The 19,594-nt window shown below is 31.6% G+C and overlaps 1 protein-coding gene across 8 annotated transcripts in view; it reads right to left on the minus strand.

Annotated features, from left to right (window-relative positions):
- Window positions 1-4,736: 4,736 nt before the first annotated feature.
- Window positions 4,737-19,594, minus strand: part of LOC130892795 (filamin-A) — a 115,639-nt gene continuing 100,781 nt past the window's right edge. For 4 of the 8 annotated variants that reach the window (XM_057798429.1, XM_057798424.1, XM_057798479.1 and 1 more), the window contains 11 exons: window positions 17,625-17,720; window positions 16,389-16,709; window positions 15,761-16,332; window positions 15,445-15,553; window positions 14,765-14,929; window positions 13,082-13,321; window positions 8,262-8,455; window positions 7,979-8,204; window positions 7,180-7,395; window positions 6,908-7,117; window positions 4,737-5,173 (listed from right to left, as the gene is read on the minus strand). In XM_057798429.1, the coding sequence (XP_057654412.1) occupies window positions 4,989-5,173; window positions 6,908-7,117; window positions 7,180-7,395; window positions 7,979-8,204; window positions 8,262-8,455; window positions 13,082-13,321; window positions 14,765-14,929; window positions 15,445-15,553; window positions 15,761-16,332; window positions 16,389-16,709; window positions 17,625-17,720 (2,534 nt within the window). In that variant the 3' untranslated portion in view covers window positions 4,737-4,988. Of the gene's footprint in view, window positions 5,174-6,907; window positions 7,118-7,179; window positions 7,396-7,978; window positions 8,205-8,261; window positions 8,456-13,081; window positions 13,322-14,764; window positions 14,930-15,444; window positions 15,554-15,760; window positions 16,333-16,388; window positions 16,710-17,624; window positions 17,721-17,847; window positions 18,219-19,594 lie in introns of all 8 variants that reach the window. The other 4 variants (XM_057798435.1, XM_057798462.1, XM_057798453.1 and 1 more) reach the window with 4 other exon arrangements.

A 19,594-nucleotide genomic window follows, 5' to 3' on the forward strand; every position in this document is an offset into this window, starting at 1 on the left:
TGCATATATTACCATCTTGATCTTAAAAAATGTCCAATTTTTATATAAAATGAATCTACTCTTTGTTTCTTCCAAATTATAACTAGAACTGTCCATTTTTGGCTTCCCTATAATTTCTTTGCACATCATTGCAGCAAATGATTCTCATTTTAAATTTACTAATGATACTACAGTTTTCTATTGATTGATAATTCAATTTTCATATTCATTCTTTTAAAAATGTACTTTTTATAACTGATAACATATTATTTAAGACAATCCAAATCTAATGGTTGTCAAGTGTGAATATTCTTATACGGTAGATTAGACAGAGCTAATCCAACTAAAATTATACGCGCTATGTAAAAATTTAATATTACCAAAACTCTGAATACAACCCAAATAGATAGAATCCTTGGAATTCTTTTAGAGATTCTTTATTTTCCTTACACCAAAATACTTTTCTAGATGGATACTTCCACATCACTGTCTGAAAAAAACTGTATGCTAGTTAGGAGCTTCATTAATTTCGGAAATAGGAAATAGTCACTCGATGCCGAATCTAACCTATATAAGATGGGGGTGATCCCATATTTTCCGCATCAAATCATGCATTGCTTCAGTAGGACAATCACACGAAGTTTCGTCCCCTGTAACAATATGAACTGTTGACCGTCAGTACCGCGACACTGAAGAAATGTGAGACTCTCACATCATTTTTGTGGTTTTAGGCTCATCTTGCAATATCCCAACACATTAAAGTGATATTCCGCACGCTACCATATCTCAGTCCCAACTCGACAAATATTTCCCGTCGATCAATAATTTCTTCAACTTTTGTATTGATTTCTAAAGTTGAATGACTTGGCTATCCTCTTCCCAGATTATCACGGTTTTTGATCACCTTGTTTGCAAGATCGAAAATAGTGTCACCATTTTGCTATATGTTGCCTGCTCATTATTCCTTCACAATAAAACTTCACGATTTAGGTGTAAAATGAATGTAAGATGCGGATAAATTCTTTGCCCATTCAAATCGAAACACGGCTCGCACTTCCGCACATAACCCATTTTTTTGAGTGTGCAACTATTTCAATCGTTCCGAATTGTAAACTTTCACTAACTACTTGCAAACCAGCTAATATTTAAATGAGAAACGAGAAATCTGGGATTCACATTATATATCAACCTGGAATAGTTTGCAATATTGGTAATTTAATGGTGATTGACGTTTTCAAATAATTATATCACAATTTTATGAATTTGCAAAGATTGAGAAGGGTAGATTCATTTTAGTTATGAATTTGTTGTAAATGTCTTTCAAAAATAGATATATATATATATATATATATATATATATATATATATATATATATATATATATATATATATATAAATATTAAGTAATATAACATTTTTCTTTTAACTTGATTTATAGTATCTATATATCGAAGAAAAAATTTCAGTTGTTGAACAATTGCTTCTAGATAGAAGAAAACTGAAGGATGGATATTACATCCCTTTTTATATGTACCTGAGATGCAAATGGGTGGATGTCCCTATGTTTTTAAATTACACGTAGACCCATTTGTTTCTTATATATAATTATGTGTACGAGTAATTTATTTCGATAAGTTCCACAAACTTAAATTAATCATAAAGTTTGGAAACGAGTCCTAAAGAGGTTTGTGAATAAAATAATTGTTAATGGAAATGCTGAGACTACCACTTTAATTTTAGCCCTTTCATATGACGTCACTAATTAGATAAACTTTCCCTTGAGATTCGTTTATTTCTCTTATGTTTAGAGTCTATCAACTTCATCTTACATCATTATGGGATAGTTAGATTACAGTTACTTTATCACAAATAACCTAATTATGGTACTCGTTGAAAATATTGTTATAGATTTTAGAAAATTTCTATTTATATTAAAATGAATATATTTAAATTATATTGTTGGATGTAATGTCAATCCTATATTAGAGATATGTGTACATAGAATGTAAATGTATTTTTTTTATTTAAAGCTGTTCTGTTCAAATACTGGCTATCTGATTTGAAATTTACTAAAAACGAATTATACAGGACCACCTTGTATAACAAAACTATTTAGTCATTAGTAATAGGTTTATAACATATCACAGTAGGGATTATATTATTGAAAATGGGACGTTCCAGATACCGTCCCCTAAAATTTTCAAATTGAATATCTAATATCAAATATACAGGGTGTTGTTCTGGAAGGTGCCATTTCAGTTTTTAACGTATGTTTGAATTTCACCCACAATGGGTATATTCTGATATATATGAAAATCATTGTTTAAAAGTAAATTTCATCTCAGTCTTTTTGCAAACTATCACTATCTCCGTGTAAAATTGTATTGTATAATATTTCTGGTATATCAATTTCTCATTTGTTTAAAGAAAATATAAAAATCTCAGTAAATTTGTCATTTTATTACATTCCTGTGAGAGGGTTTAGTATCCTTCCTCATTACCTAAAGTATATTCTTTGAAGAAGATGAAAGGCATCTATTTGTATTTTAGACTGGCTACAAAAAACAGGGTCGATAAGGTGCACGCCATTTCAGCTTGTAAACTGGTGGCCCCAACTTAGTACATCACCAAAAGCCACTTCTTAATGTCAGCACAGGTCGGATATGGAAATGCCAATCGGTTTTCCCGAACGAAAAAATTGACTGAAAAAATATAATCATTATTATCGCGTACGTGATTTTATAGCGCTTACTCATTTTCACTTACTCGAGCTGCCGCCAACAACGCAAAAAACGGGCTTCTAATTTTTTTTTAATTCATTTACTGCGCCAATTATCAAGTGGCTTTGATCAATTTTTTTTTAAATTTCTGGGAATGGTTATAGTTTTTGATAAAGTTGCTAAGTATTGAGTAACGGCTCGTGATGCGTCAAGAAACTTTGAGGAACGTTGAGGCAAGATGATAATCGCGATTAAAAATTATTATATTTCAGCAAGTTTTCATCGTATCTTGGTGATTTTTATTTTTAATTTCGGGTAGCTCAAACAGATATTTTGAATGGAGACATCAAAAATAATTTTGCATTAACGAAAAATTTTCATTTTAAATATAAGCCGATTTTCTTCAATTTTTTTCAAGTTTTCCAGCCTGCGATACTTCTTGCGCTATTACACCGCTCTTATTTGAGGTTTAATCCCCCTTGTTATAAAAGGTTTCACGCGCGCCCGTTATGAGGTTTTTCAGCCAATTTTTTCGTTCGGGAAAACCGATTGGCATTTTCATATCCGACCTGTGTTGACCTTAAGAAGTAGCTTTTGGTGATGTACTAAGTTGGGGCCGCCAGTTTACAAGCTGAAATGGCGCGCACCTTATCGATCCTGTTTTTTGTAGCCAGCTCTGGGAATACTGGAATTATTAATGCATTGTAACTTATGATACAGATGACCTATATTTAGATGGATCACGACAATGTTATTTCTTCTAAACAAATTGACGTAGACTGAGGGGGTCTGAACTTAATATACTAATATGAAATCCTTCATAGAATACCGGCAAATCTAAATTTTATTCATGGTACTTATTTGAAGGTATGTCATACTACTACCTAAGAATTAATGAATTTTCAAATTTATGTTTTAGTTTATAATATTTCTCATATTTCTCAAAATGGTATATTTTCAAGATATAAATTTCTTCGATTTCTTAGACCCGTTCATATGTTTATGTTTCTAAATGTTCTTAATTTTAGGTCACTTCTGTTAAACAAAAACTAATTTTGAAACAGAAGAGACCTAAAATTGTCCTCGTAAGGACTGTAACTGTTTTAATAAATGGCTACCGGCTATAACAATTCTAAATTAATTGCAAAGGATGTATTATGTAGTTCAATTGATAAATTTCATTAAAATTGGGTATATATATATATATTTGGGAACAAATGCATCACATTAATAGATTCTCAATGTTATACAAAACATTTATTAAGAGTAATTATGAAAAATTAACCACAGCTACAACTACATACTATCAAAAGGACACAAAAACACGAGCACAACACTATGTCTCCAACATTATCCAATTTTGTCTCAAATTCGCCAACTTGATACATAGTTTTGCTAGTAAATCCATCTAGGGCTCTGAACTTGAACTACAAAAATAATTCAACCTTGGGCCATCTGTGTGGAACGTTTATAAAATAGGTGGTTTGTGATCTATTGCTTACGCTCTTTTCAAGTTATAGAACTTTATAAATTTAAGTTCAGTTGTTCGAAATGTTGTGAATAGATGGCGATAACGTTTGTAGCCTTGTGTCACCTATCAGAATTTCACAACGACTAATGTAATCGATATATGCCTTATTTTGTGGCTGACTCTAACGCTCCCTATCAGTTGGTAATCCACCTATTCAGTCAAAAATGTTGTGAATAAATTTTTTTTTCTAAAATTTAACTTGTAGAATTCCTTAGTTCCATTTTGACTAGATGTCGCTAGCTATGCAGACTGCAATATCCATCCCATTTTCCAGTAAAACAAAATTTTTTATAAAATACTATTCAAAATTTTTAAACATTTGAATTGAAAATTTTCTCAGTTCAGACAGTTTCTAATAGATAACTATGCCTACTTTACAAATGCATGATTACTCAGATATTTAGGAAATTGAAGATGATTGGTAAATTAGTAAAATCTAGAACTTTTGATTTTAAAAGAATTGGTTCCTCTATGGGTTTTCAGAGGAAATATAAACACAGTACCAATTGAACTTTGTAAAATATATTTTAAAAAATATGTTACAATTTATATATTTTTAAGGCACATTTTTTATCTTCCCTTACTTAAGAATCTTACAAAAATCTGCAAATCTATTTTAATTAAATAACTTGTTCATAAACTGTTATATACAAAATTAAAGACACGAAACATATTTTAAACATAAATAAGTATAACTAAAGTAAAAAAATAACGTTTAAACAAATCAACAATAATGTGTAGAAAAATAAATTTAATATCTAAACCTCCACTTTAAAAGGTGAACCAGGGATATGATCATCTCCCCATTTTACTATTACCAAATAGTCACCTCTATCTCTAACCATGTAGTTGACAGCGTATTGATTGTGACCTTGGTGTTTGATAAACACTTCCTCACATGGTCCTTTAGGTCCGTGGATACCGACGAATAAAATGTTAACTCCTAAAATGTAAAAATATTAATATAGAAATAGATTTTCCATAATCTGGAATTATCATCACATAAGGTGATCCATCTATTAGTTAAGGAGATTCTTGATTAATATATTATGATACTCCAACTTAATATAGCACTTGCAGGAAGTCATTGACATGTTTTAGAACAAGTTTTCGGTCCTATTAGCCATAGTACAAATTCATTCATTAGGATTGTCAGGGATTCATTTTCTAGTTCGGAAAATATTAGTGTAGAGCGGCTAAATACTTACTTATTTATCTCCACACAAATTCACTGATCAATTGACAGTTTTGCCGTTTACTTCTATTAAGGTCTGGAATACACAGAGTTATCACGCGAGTTACAAAATTTACTGTTGACTACAGTACTCAGCGTTATTATCAAGTGTTTATTTAAATCAACACAATCGAGACGTATTTGTGTTCCACATGAAAGACAGCAAGACCATTATCTGTGTTGGACGTGTTATTATGGCAACTGTGTTACCTTATAGCTGGGTGATAATATTTTCATAAGCGCACAGCTACAGCTGGGTAGTAGCGTTGTGTACACACAATTGTTTAAAAAAAATGGAAACCGAATCATATCAGATATATAGTCGACGATATAGACCTTGAACATGATATCATTGTACGAACAACTCCCCCGTATCATTGCGAATTAAACGCAATTGAGTTGATATGGGGCACACTTAAAAAATGAGGTAATGCGTAATATACAACATTCAAAGTAAAGGATGTCAAAGTGTTACTAGAACAAGCCAATACAAAATGTAACAGCTTTTAACTGGTAGGCATGCATAAATCATGCAAAGAAAGAAGAAGATAGAATGTGGGATGTAGATAAACGTGTTGAAGTTCTTATGGAACCAATTACTATTACTCCAGAAGAAGATAGTAGTGATAGTGATATAACATTTTATAAATCTGGAAGTGAGTCAGGATAAATATATATTTTAAAGAATACCTTAAAGTTCTAGTATACAGTAATGCTTAGTTTTATTTTTATTATTTTACTTCTATCAAAAAGTTCAAAAAGACTTCCCTTATCCTACTAAGTTATACATTACATATCATTTTATTGTCAAACGTCAATTAATAAAGAAACAGCGATTGAATTTTAAAACTTACATTTGGAAGAATCGCTATTAAAAATAACTTGGTACAGATTCTAAAGTAACTAAAAAACACAGTGCATAGTTTTTATCGCTTTTTAAATGAATATCTGACAATCCTATTGAATTTGTACTTTAGTTTGATTCATTATGAATAACTAAAGTATTTGATGGGAGTGGATGGTGATAGAGCCTCAAACAATAATATAGGACAAAGCAGGCAGGAAAGATTCAATCAGGAGGAAACGGATAAAATGTGGAAAAGACCTGTAAAATAAGTCGAGGACCAATTATTCTTGGAATGTTGGAATAAGTCTGATTCAGATGAAATTTTTTGAGAAAAAAATACTTCAACAAACATAATAGCTATACATGCCTATACCTATAATATATTAAATTGAACATTTTTAGTAATATACTAGATTTCAGCTTTTTTGTACTGACGAACTGCTATAAAAAGAAATCGTCTGTAAGCAGAGATTATTTAACTCAGTGAAACGACACTAATATATTCAACTGTTTGATACAGTTTAATTTAAACAGCCGAGTATGACCAAGTTACAAAAAGTCCAAAATTTAATATAAATATCAGTATATATACTCACCGGCATGTTGTGCCGACACTGTAAACTGATTTTGTTTTCCTAAATATGCTTTCTTCAAACCCATGCCCTTAGATTGAACTTTAGAAGCGTCACTTTTGAAATGGGGCAATTGAGGTCCTTTGTTGTTGTTTGCTTTGCCAGTTTTCGCAACAGTTTCGACTACAGTTGACGAAGATTCCTGTCCTCCAATATCAGCTACTTTTTTGTCGCCTAAAAGCAAACGTTTATTTATTGAATATATAAAATAAGTCAGTAAGCATATAGGAGCGTACCTAGACTGGTTACTTTGAATGGTGATCCAACAATGTGGTGGTTATTATATTTAATACTAATGTAGTAATCTCCAGGTGCTAAAGGAGTGTATCTAACTTTGTAGCCTTCTTCAACTTCTGTGCAGTCCATCGATACTTTGCTAGGACCATCAATGTTAACTGCCAAAGTACCACTACCAGCATTTACGGTGTCAACAATGAAATCGGTCTTGACACCTAAAATATATATTTCACTGTATTTCTCCCGCAAGCAAACAATCTAACAAAAATTATGCAAATAAATGCAAATAGAACTATATTTACATACACCTTGTATCTTTCTTTTGTATTTTCTATGGCTAACCTAATTTGATATATTAACATATCAGGTACCGAGTCAAGAAACTCAGATCAAGATTTTGGCATATGTTCATATGAATGACTTTGGAAATGATGAATAATTATTGCTCCAAGTGCGTTTCGACTGAAATTGAATACCTACACTTCATTGGAAGTCTTGATGAAAGCGGATGAAGTTGTTCTGTATTACTATACATAATTGAGTTCACATAATTAGATTTATGACTTAATATCCGATATTAAAAAAATATACTTTTCCCAGACACCTGAAACTATGAAATTCTCGTGAATACGAGAACTAATATGACTGACTATCTCATAGAAGATGGGTCATAGAAGAAATGTGATTACTGTTTTAAAAATATACTGAATCACGCATTTGACAAGCAGCTCTTAGTTTTCAGAAAAAACATTAAGTTTTTAGTAGGTAGAATTAAATCAAAACTCTATTAAGACTCACCAGTTTTAACCTCCTTGAGTCCATTTCCGCTGGCTTGAACAGCAGCTGGATCAGCAGTATCTTTGCCAACTTTAACACTGAATGGAGAACCGGGAATATGTACGCCATTGAATTTAGCGTGGATTTTGTGTATACCGTTTTCTCTAGGCATGAACCTAACGGAGTATTCTTCCATATCGATAATTTGTACGAAACAGTCATCCTCGTGTCCAGAAGGACCAATAATCTAAAACAATATCCAGTAATAAATATCTGGATAGTTTAAATATGTAATTTATCTAACCTTGGCATCCAAGTCTCCTTTAGCTCCATTTCTTCTAACAATAAACTGAGATGGTTTATCAGCTTGAATATAACCTTCTGGAAATTGTGCTACTTCGAGTAAGTGAGCATCTCCTACAGCAGGGGAGATGTAGACTTTGAATGGAGAATCAGGAACGTGTTCATCATTGAATTTCAAACCAATACGATATTCACCTATAAATGTAATAATTTATCAATGTGCTTTTTAAAAAGTATATCTTGAAGTGAAAACATTCAAGGATCACTTCATTTTAAACATACATTGCCTTCTTTTGTGTAAATTTATTTAGATATTACAGCCATTACTTTGCCTTTTTTTATTAAATGAGTTCACATATTTCATTCGTTGCACTTCCTGGTTTAAAAGCGTCATTTATTTCAATTAATTGTGAGCTGTTGGCAAACAAATGAAGCAATTCCTTTCATACAAATATTTTATCAGTTATTTCTATATGTGGGTACGAATATTATCAAAAATTATGTTATTCAATAACAACGGGCACTATGTTTATTATTATGTACCTTATTTAATATCAATCATAGTTTTTTCTCCTATATTCGGAAATAACATTTCCTATCATGAATTAGAATATAACAAACAAAATAAACCTATATTAAATTTTGAATTCAGTATTTTCATGGTACATTAGAAGGAATGTGACATACGTAGATGAAATTACTCGGAATAAATAATTTTGTGGTATAATTCTAAAAATACAGTGCCAACCTTCTGATTCTTGTGTATCAACAGGAGGATTGAAATTTATTTCCTGAAACACTTTGTACATCGTTCACTTCCTTGAAAATTCAATAAAAACATTGACTAACAAATACTTCAGATTTTAAAACAACAAACATTAAATGTCTGATAAGCCACTCTACACATATACGAAAAATATCTTACTAACTATTAAATATATGATTCAATATGCTATATTTAACTTGAAAACTACCTTGAGGATTTTTTTGTCACAATAACATAACACACTTGGAATCATGCTGCAAAATTTTTGATTTGGACCTATGCCAGATTCAAAATCACTGACCAATAAATGGGCAGAAGCGTACCGGCTGATTGGCAAGTTTTTATGAAATCACTTGAGTTATTTTTAAAAATTTAGCAAATGACAAATATACGTGACAACCAGCAACGTGTCCCAAGAAAATTGAAAATTAGAGAAACAAACAGGGAAAAAATTAAGTTTTCGATAAATATATATATATATATATATATATATATATATATATATATATATATATATATATATATATATATATATTCAAAACCTCTAATTATATTCATATTCTTTTACATGAAAATGTCATTATCATCTCTACTTCTCTTGATAATTACAGATCGATTCGGAATAAAACATAATTGAAAGAAATCCTTGAATAGCAACAAAATGAAAAAGTTTAATGAATTGAACAGTTTTTTTAGCGCAAGGTAAAAAGCAAATACTATATATTCTATAAAACTTCTGTGTATTGGATATTCAGTTGTTCATTTGAAACTTCAGGACTATACTTTACCTAATAAAAGTGGTTAAAAGGAAATGTTTCATTGATTTTTGGGGGGTATATTCTTCCGAGAAAAATTTAAAAAATAAGTTTTAAATTTATGAAACATAAGATCCGAATCCAAATTCACAAATCGCCTTAAAAATTCAAGAATACTCCATTCATTCAAAAAATGTTAATTATTGTTCCCAGTATTTGATGTGAATTATATTTTATACTTTTTATAGACTATGAATAGCTTTAACGAAGTGGTAATATGAGTTTTAGACTGATGATGTTCATTCTACGCGTGGTTATAGAAGATAGTTCTACCAAGTAAGAAATAAAGAGGCCTTAGACAACGATTTCAAATAGACAGCTCCCTGTACTTTTCTGAGTATAATAAGTAAAAACCGCATGATCCTGTAAATAGTTTATAGATATATATTAAGCTGAATACGTTTTTCTTTCCAATCCAATAATTTTTTTAGAGACTTGAACCTAAATGGTCTTAAAGTGATTTGAAATTATACACAAGACGTTTGTAATAACTCGCAATGGAGTTGCTATTTTCATTTTCTTTAATGGAAGGAGTTTCTATGATCGTTTGATCAACTAAACCATCAACTATCGACATATTGCAATGTGAATTTTGGGATAAAAAAACCTCATATATTGTTGCAGAAGTGCATTAATTTAATTTGTTTATTTTCCTATAAAGTATTTTTTTAACCTACCCAAGTTCAGTCCTGATCTATTCGACATAAATACAAATTGACTTTGAATCGAAATTATTGGGTTTAGTAACCCTATTTTAAATATCTAGGCAGAAAATTTATACCAATCAAGAGATTCGTTATTGAAAATTTTTCTTGAGAGAAAATTTTGTTACAAAAGAATGAATAGTGTTCATAGTTGTAGATGCTAGAAATAGCCCGGTAAACAGTTTTTGTGAAACTTTGTACGGATTTATATTTTTGTTAAATATCATCAGTCAGCCACCAGTATATTATCAACTAAAATCAATACATATTCAATAAGTATAAGCTACACTAATTCATAACTTAGATTGCAGACCAGAATAACTTGCTTTTGTTCCTTTTTCTCATCATATTCTCCTATTTTAATCTCCATAACATTGTTTGTGTTTTTAATTTATTGTGTGTATAATACATGTACCTACAGCTACATAATATTTGTCGACTCGATCTAGATATTGACGACATTGTTTTATTTCCTTTTAAAAACCTATTTTGTGTTTCCTTTCTTATTACTTACGTTACTTGGGTAATGTGGATAAAATTGTACCAGTCAATTCAACACTTAAATCTTAATCACAATTATGACACTCATTACATTACTAACAATTTAGTAACTATCGCTTTATATTTCACTTGATATCGCTCGGATTATTATGTTAGTTCGTCACGATATCTTCAATATGAACTTACTTTCTACTTAGCTCATGCCTTATATATACTTTTGCAATGTTCCAGCATATTGTAGAGCCTTCTGTGTCTAGTTACAACTAAGTTCCTTTCCAAAACATCTAACAATATAGTTCAACGGTTATCCAATAATAGATTGAACCAACCACCATCTTTTATAATTTTCATTACATTAAGTTATGACCTGTTAACTAATAATACCCTCTACGAGTAATACTTCCGTCGTTGCAAACTCTTAAACGCAAAAAGCATTCTGTTTTTAAGTCTTCATCTTTGCTACTAGCTCTTCCCAAAGGATGGCGGTGCCAACAAAAAAACTGAGTAGCTCTTTCGTTTGATGGATCATTTACAACTATTTAGTTTAATGTAATAAATATTAGAAGCGTTAAAAATCCGCTATTTATTTTGAAATATACGATATTTCTAAGATTCCTTTTCTTGTGGTGCCTAACTGTGACGAATCATGGTAATCATCATGGCAATTTTTTTCTGTCAACAGCAATACGAAAAACCTGAGGGGAGGTTTCAATGAACTAGGTTCTAAGATTCTTAATCCAGTATATTCATATGCTTCCTGGACCTCTTTTGTCAAATATTTCGCCTTGGAGTAATGTATATACGTATTCGTTTCGTATTCTGAGCTTTAATTTGAGAGATTTTATTGTTATCATTACAACTTGTTCTTTATTCATTCTTCTGAGGACTTTTTCATTTGTTACCCTGGCAGTCCAGGTGATCTTTTGAATCCGTCATATTTCGAATTCATCTAATTTTTTGCTCATATCTTTATTCAAGGCCCAGGACACAACTCCATAAAACACGACAGAAAAAATATAGCAACTCAGCATTCTTATTTTTACTATAGGAAGGAGATTGTGACTCTTGAAGAAGGCACCTAGAGGTGGATCTTGCCTTTTCGATGCGTGCTCTCGTTTTCTGGTTGTTGTTCCAGCCCTTGTTTATGATAGTACCAAGGTATTACAGATACCGATATCTGGATTTATTCTTTTTCTATAACTATAATAAAGGGTGTGTAATTTATAATGAATGATTTTTTCTAAATTATTTTATTTGGTGCACTTTCATGAGAATTGATTGATAATATTCAATAATTATCAGGTAAATGTCCAAATGTTGACGACATTCTGATTCTGATAAATGTATGGGTTCAGGAATTACATTCATATAGAATAGTACGGAATCATGTATTGTGGAAATTTCTCACCATTTTTAGAATAAGTAGTTTAATATTCACTTGAGAATGGAATTATCTGGTACTGATTGAGAACAGTGTACTAGCTTTCCTTTTGAAATCAAATTGTTTCAATTTCTAATATGAGCAGAAAAGTGAGCTACTAATATCAGTTTGGAATTATTCTGCATCTTCGTTATTCGTTGTCCCCTTATAGATTCTTCCAGAGTTATTAGATAAACTATCAAACTTTGATTATAACCACTATTTTCAGAGCTACGGAGTAGCAAAGCTGATCCCTTTCGAAGCATAAAAACTGTGCTCGATATATATTACTTACTTAAACAACATATTCACATATCATAAGCCCTACTATCAGTACATCCAATAAATCCTCCAATTAAAAGATACTCCTCGCGTAAGCACATAATTTGGGTATAATTACGCATAATTTCAGCTGCTTACAACTGTCACATGCTACATTATAGCTTTTATATTAATATTATACATATTGAATATCACAAAAATCTGATATAGCTATAATTAATATGGCCCTATCGTTTTTTTAAAATAATCAAATTTAGAGATGAATAATTACTGAACAATCAAGAAATAAAGGGGTAAAAAAACTCATGGATCTGAAATAAAAAATCCACTCACCAGGTTCTGATACTTTGTATGACACGTCGCAGGAACCATCTTTGCGATCCGTGAAGTTGATTTCGGCTTTGCTAGGTCCTTCGACGGAGATGGCGAGTTGACCACTTCCAGCTTCTCTGGTCCAGACGTTAAATTCATTAAGTTCACCTTGTTCACCTCTTTCTAAACCTGCTCCACCGGCTTTCACCAAATGAGCACCATGATCTCTGTATGGACCGACGGTAAATTGGAATGGAGAACCTAGAAATATAGATGAATTATTAGCAATGTGTAGTGTCAGCCTGTAACTACCATTTTAATTTATGGAATAGATTTTTTTAGAGACGATTTTAGAACAGGCAGTAAATTCACTTCCATCTTCAAATTTTTAACGAAATTATAAACCATTACAAACGGTTTAAATACTTGGGCAAGCCTCACAGCTTGCCTAATGACAATAAAGGATTCAAGCCAAAGCACCTGATCGGCTTTTCAAACGACATCTGCCTTTGGTAACATCAAGTAGTGCACCTATCTGAAGGCCTATTTGCTTAGCGGCCCCTTGGTCACCCACAATGTAACTATGAACTAGGTATGTTCCCATATTACTTAGACTTAGAGATACTACATTTAAAGAACACATTCATATAATATTTGGTTGTCAATGAAGGTGCAATTGACTGTCGTAGGAAATAAAAAACCACAATTGTTGTTATTCAAATCAGTATCGATTTAAATCACGAGCGCGGTTGATGATATTAATATACGTAATAACCAGGGATAATACTCGTTCTATCATCTTTCTCGGAATTTGTGTTCCTTTCTCTTTCACAGAACTTTTATTGCTTTTAATGTATGTTTCACATTAGGAAATTAATAGGCATCGCACGGTGTAAGATCTAGCGTATAAAGCGTATCGTCTAACACTGGAGTGCTGGTTGGTTGATTAATTTGAAATGAGCCAGCATATAGGCTTGGGAAGAACCCATGTATAGTTCTTCAGTTTTCAAAATTTTTCACATTAAAGTGAACAACATATCAATGCTCTACTATTACACTTATCATGTTTCCAGCGAAACAATAAAACAAGTATAATGCGCATGAAAGCTATGGTTAAACTGATTTGTCTATAGTAGTGAGAGGCACCCGTTTAACAATTAGTTTGTAGTTCATGAAATGTATTCCGTAGAATTTGTGGAATGACAACTCAGTTTGAACTGATAATTGTGTGGAATAGAAACTACAACTGATATGGAAATAAAAAAAGATGAGAATATATTGTAAAAAATGTTAGCTACTTCCAGTAAAACTAAGGCTAAGTCCAAGGAATTATATAAGTGAATGAGAATTAAACAGTGCAATTGTGATTGTTGGTGTGGTGGTGGTGTAAACAGTGTATTCAGTATGAATATCTTCAACGGATCTAGAAATTCCTACATAGTGAATGAGAATATATCAAATCCAATGACGCAAATCATTGGGAGTACCATTAGTGGACTTTCGAAAGTTTTGGCATTATTAATTTTATCAACAATACTTCATAGTTAAAAATTCGAACCTATTTCTGTTAGATCAAACACCAACAAATAGACATTTATCATGAAAACTGTGAAACAGGCAAATGTTTTAAAACTGGATTTTCACAGACTGTGGCGATGAAAATATCTCCCTTATAGAAAAATTAATTAATGAATATTTACTAACCAGGAATGTGAATATCCTTGTATCTGACTGAAACAGTATGAACTCCTAATTCTTTGGGTACAAAGTGAACGGCGTACAATCCATCCTTAACTTCATTGATTTCTGCATCTTCTGTTACTCCTCCAGGTGACTTTACAGAGGCACTAAGATCAAATGATGTTATACCTACCAAATCAAACGTTATCAATGTACAGTGAATTATTTCATTATTTTGGTGCAATAGAATTTTTTCTAAATAGTAATAATAATAATATATAACAGAGTAGTTTTTGCATGATAAATATCCAAAATGATTCAATATTTTTGTATGATAAGCAAAATCGTCCCTTACAAATTTGTTTTACAAGTTTACAGACCATATAAGTATTTCTATAATTGTACTGTATGTGGAATGTAACGAAAAATGTTGAGAAACTATAAAGCACCTGCATCTAAGGAGACGCGAATAAGTGATATGATATGATTTTATCCTGTTTATTCTGACAAAATATAAATATGGTTTGATCATACAGCTCCACCTGTTGATTAATAAATGTTTAACTTTCTCTTGTTGTGTTGTAAATGTGAATCGAGATATTCAGTATCTGGGCTTTGCGAATTTTTCCAGATAGTTATATCAATAACGTTATTAGTTAATTACAAAAAACTATCAGTCAACTTATTTACATATGCAAACCTACCTGGCATTTTAAAGGTGAGTTTACATTGACTACCAACTTCTGTAATTGGTACTGCTTCTCGTTGCCTTTGGATCTTTTCACGTTGTCTATTCGAGCCCTCACCAGTAACCTAAAGAATAAATACTAAGTATTAATTGATTTCAACTCAAAATGCAATAATGATTACATTCGTCCGACGAAATTTAAAATTCCTTCCAATATTCTTATTAAAAATATTTCACATAAATACGTATTAACAGCATGATATTCTCGCCCTACATGGTTGTATTTTCAGAATAAATGTGGAAGTATGATACGAATTATTTGGTGCACTAACCTTAACAGTAAATGGAGATCCTTCTAAATGATGATCAGCGAATTTTAAATTAACAATGTAGTAGCCGGGTTCAGTGGGTTTATAAGAAATATTCAATGTGCCATCTGTATTATCGTTACATTGTATTTCAGCCTTGCTAGGTCCTTCAATAGATAATGATAAACCACCAAAACCAGCATTTCTTGTGTCAACGGTGAATGTATTCTCTTGATGAGTCTTGCCTTCTTTCAAGGCAAGGCCAGTTACCTTTACTTTTTTAGCGTCTCCTACTTCTCTTTCGCAAACGTTTATTTTAAATGGTGAGTTTGTTATATGGTTACCCATTTTCTTTACACTGACAACATGTTCACCTATTTCTCTGGGAGTAAATGATATGCCAATATTTCCAGTTGGGAGCCGTTTAAGGAAACATGGCTCTTCTAATCCGCTTGGTGCTTGGATTGAAGCATTTAAGGACCTAATGTCATCATCAGATATTTTGCCTCCAGGTAAAGATACTTCGCTACAAGAGCCTACGGAAATTTGATTACGTTTCCTACCTTCTCCGGTGATCTTTGCGTTGAAAGGAGAACCTTTAATTGAAAAAGCATAATTAAATAAATCACCCCATATAATAATTTCTGCTTACCCTTGATATGTTTGTCACCAAATCTCACAGAAATTTTGTATTCTCCTGGAGCTGTAGGTAAGTACGAAACCGACACAGTTCCATCTTTGTTATCATGACAACTAATTTCAGCTTTGCTGGGACCTTCTACAGCCATGGATAAACCACCAGCTCCCGCCCCTTTAGTTGAAATTGTAAAGTTGCTAGGTTCACCAGTCACACCATGCGTAAGACCAGGACCATAAGCTGTTACGTAACCAGAGCTTATAGAATCTACGTGAATTTTGTAAGGCGACCCTTGGACATGTTCTCCGTTGAATTTCACAGCTAGCTCGTGAACACCTTTGGAAACATATTATTTGAAAATAAATAATTATATAAATATATTAAATTAAAGATTAGTCAACTAAAAGAAACACGAAAACTTTCCAAGATAGATCAGTTTTTTATTTCAATTTACTATGCTTTGAAACAATAAACTATAATACAGTAAAATAACTATAAGTGATAACGACAGAGTCTAGATATAGTATTACTAAAAACTGTTTAAATATTCCTCACCTATCTTTCTCGACACCATGTTTTGTCGTTCTAATTACTAATCACTTAAACGAGTTCAGCGTGATTGTAATATATTTTTCATTAAATGGTGTTGACACTCCAACAAAGTGGTAAAATTATTTTTTCTCACTCACGAGGAATGTGAAATATGTGTAAAAATAACGTCAATAATTATTAATGAAACATAAATATGTCCTAGAATTAGTTCCCAAATTGTGAAAGGACAATTGTTGTTACTACATCGATGACTTTTTAGGAAAGATCATATACATATTTCACAAAAAGTGATCGAGGCCTGGATTTTTAAATAATTATTAATTAATGAGAATCTAACTGGTGAACATTTCTTAAATTTACTTCAAGAAATAGCACACTCCTTTATGACATCTAATTTGGTAAATAAATAAAATAGACCTCCGCAAACATTACTTCTAGTTAGATACTTGCTAAATGAGAGATTTACCTCTATTTCTCAAAATTTAGTTGAACGATATTCAAAATATATAAAAGATATCACTAACTCCCATTTCTATTTGATATTTTACGTGTTGTGTCTGCCCCGCCGCTGAAACTTAATGTGATTTAATAAAAAATCAGCATAAAAATTGTCCCCTCGAAATTTGAATCTGACGTGCATATTTTTGATTACATATATTGAATAGGAATTACTATTAAATAATATCAGTTTTTGCTCACCTTCCTCGCGTGGCTCATACTTTATGGTGACAGTACCATCACGGTTGTCTTCAATTATAGGTTTGTCGATATTTCCACTAGGCATTTTTATTTCGGCTGGAAAAAAGCATAGTAAATATCAAACGTTACATTTTTCCCAACAGCTGAAATTAATGAAAATTGTAGAAATATTCCAATAAAAAAACATTTTGGCAAAAGCAAATGACTCATATTATTTTTTTACCTTTATGAGACTGAACATAAAAAATAGATAAAAAAGTAAGAGGCTCAAAATCAACCCCGAACCCTTTTCCTCCAACTGGCACTGACGGAACGTTTCTTTGTACGATAGTTTTTTCTGCGCGGTCTACCACAGAGTGAGTAACAGATTTTAAATAGTCATCTACATAAAGCTTTGCTAGTTCTTCCCAAGTAGCTTCCTTTGGAGTGTTTATCCAAGAAAACATTGTCTAAACACAATTTTAAGCACATTTGATGGGTTAGCTTTGAAAACATTCGGCAAAAAAACTATTTCTAATATATTGCCACAAGTAGGTTTTCTTTGTTATGATAGCTGCTTTTTCTACTCAATTTCATAAAAATGAATTGTACTAACTAAAAAATTATTCAAAAATTCATTGGCGTAGTCAAACAAATTTATTTTTAACTATATATTCGCTAATTTCAAAAAACTTGCTAACTGTTATTGGAGAATTCCCAAAATTCATTTTAATCTAAGTCATCTTCAAAGTTATACCCTATATAAATGATATTCATATAAAAGGATCAGTTAAATATTTCTTATACGTAAGTACAAGCAAAACAAATCAATGTTATATTTCATCATAGATGAAGAAAATATACTTAGTGACATTAGAAGTGTTACACCCAAGAGGAATAATTTATCCACCATTTATTTAAAATTGCAACTGCCTTACATCAAGAAGGAGATGATAACAATGGCAAAAAATAATTTCTATTAACATGTACTCAAAAAATGTGTTTGGCGGCACCCTAGCAGAATATACTTCTACATACGTGTAGGCGTCGAATACGATGTCTGCTCATAGTAAATCGTTCCAATTAACTCCAACTTCGTGGATTAACTGCTAGAGTCTGTAGAGGGTGGTACACATGTTCGATAAGATTTAAATTTTATTACCGAGGTGAACACGGCAAAACATTAACGCCTGGTTCTTAGAAAAACTTCATGCTTCAAAGTGCAATAAGTTGAAGTCCATTGTCTTGGTGGATAAGAACTTTTGGACGTCATGATCGGTTACCATAAACAATATCTCCCCAAATCATAACTCCGATAGTTCTGTGCACATATCATTCAACAAAAAACCCAATATCAAGTAGCAGAGCGGTGTCCTTACCCTTCTTTACCTGTGTAATGTAAAACAGTCGCTGAATACAATATCACCCATTCTTCGTGTCAGTGCTGTCGTTCAAACGTCGATGACTGTGCTCCGTTGTAAAATTAAGCACTAATCGTGGACGGTATTAAAAGAGACCAAAGACCCAAATGCGGCGATATACAAAGTATGGTAACAGGGTAACCTTCCTCTTCTAACCATTATTCAGAAATTTGATTTATAGTAGCAAAACGATCTATTCGTATTCCTATAACTTTTTCTGTCCTTACACGATCCACACGCCTGACCGTTATTATAATAGATACACAAATCGCAATAATTAACAATATCTTCACTATTCGAATTTCGTAAATAGGTTTCTTAAAATAAAATTAAAAAAAATGTTTTTTGTTATAAAGTTATAAAGATGCTAAGTTCTTGGCAAAAAATCGAGGTAAAAAATTTTTTCTTCTGGATGAAACAGTTGTAATGTCACATAGTGTACATATTATTATCGACCAAAATATTTTTGTACATTCTTATATATTTTTTAGTTCATTTTTGATGAATTAACACCTGTTAGTGTAGCGAAGCAGCAACATATATTTTATTCACTTTTAGAAATATTACTCA

Source organism: Diorhabda carinulata, chromosome 1 (genome assembly GCF_026250575.1).
Source record: "Diorhabda carinulata isolate Delta chromosome 1, icDioCari1.1, whole genome shotgun sequence".
Taxonomy (NCBI): Eukaryota; Metazoa; Arthropoda; class Insecta; order Coleoptera; family Chrysomelidae; genus Diorhabda; species Diorhabda carinulata.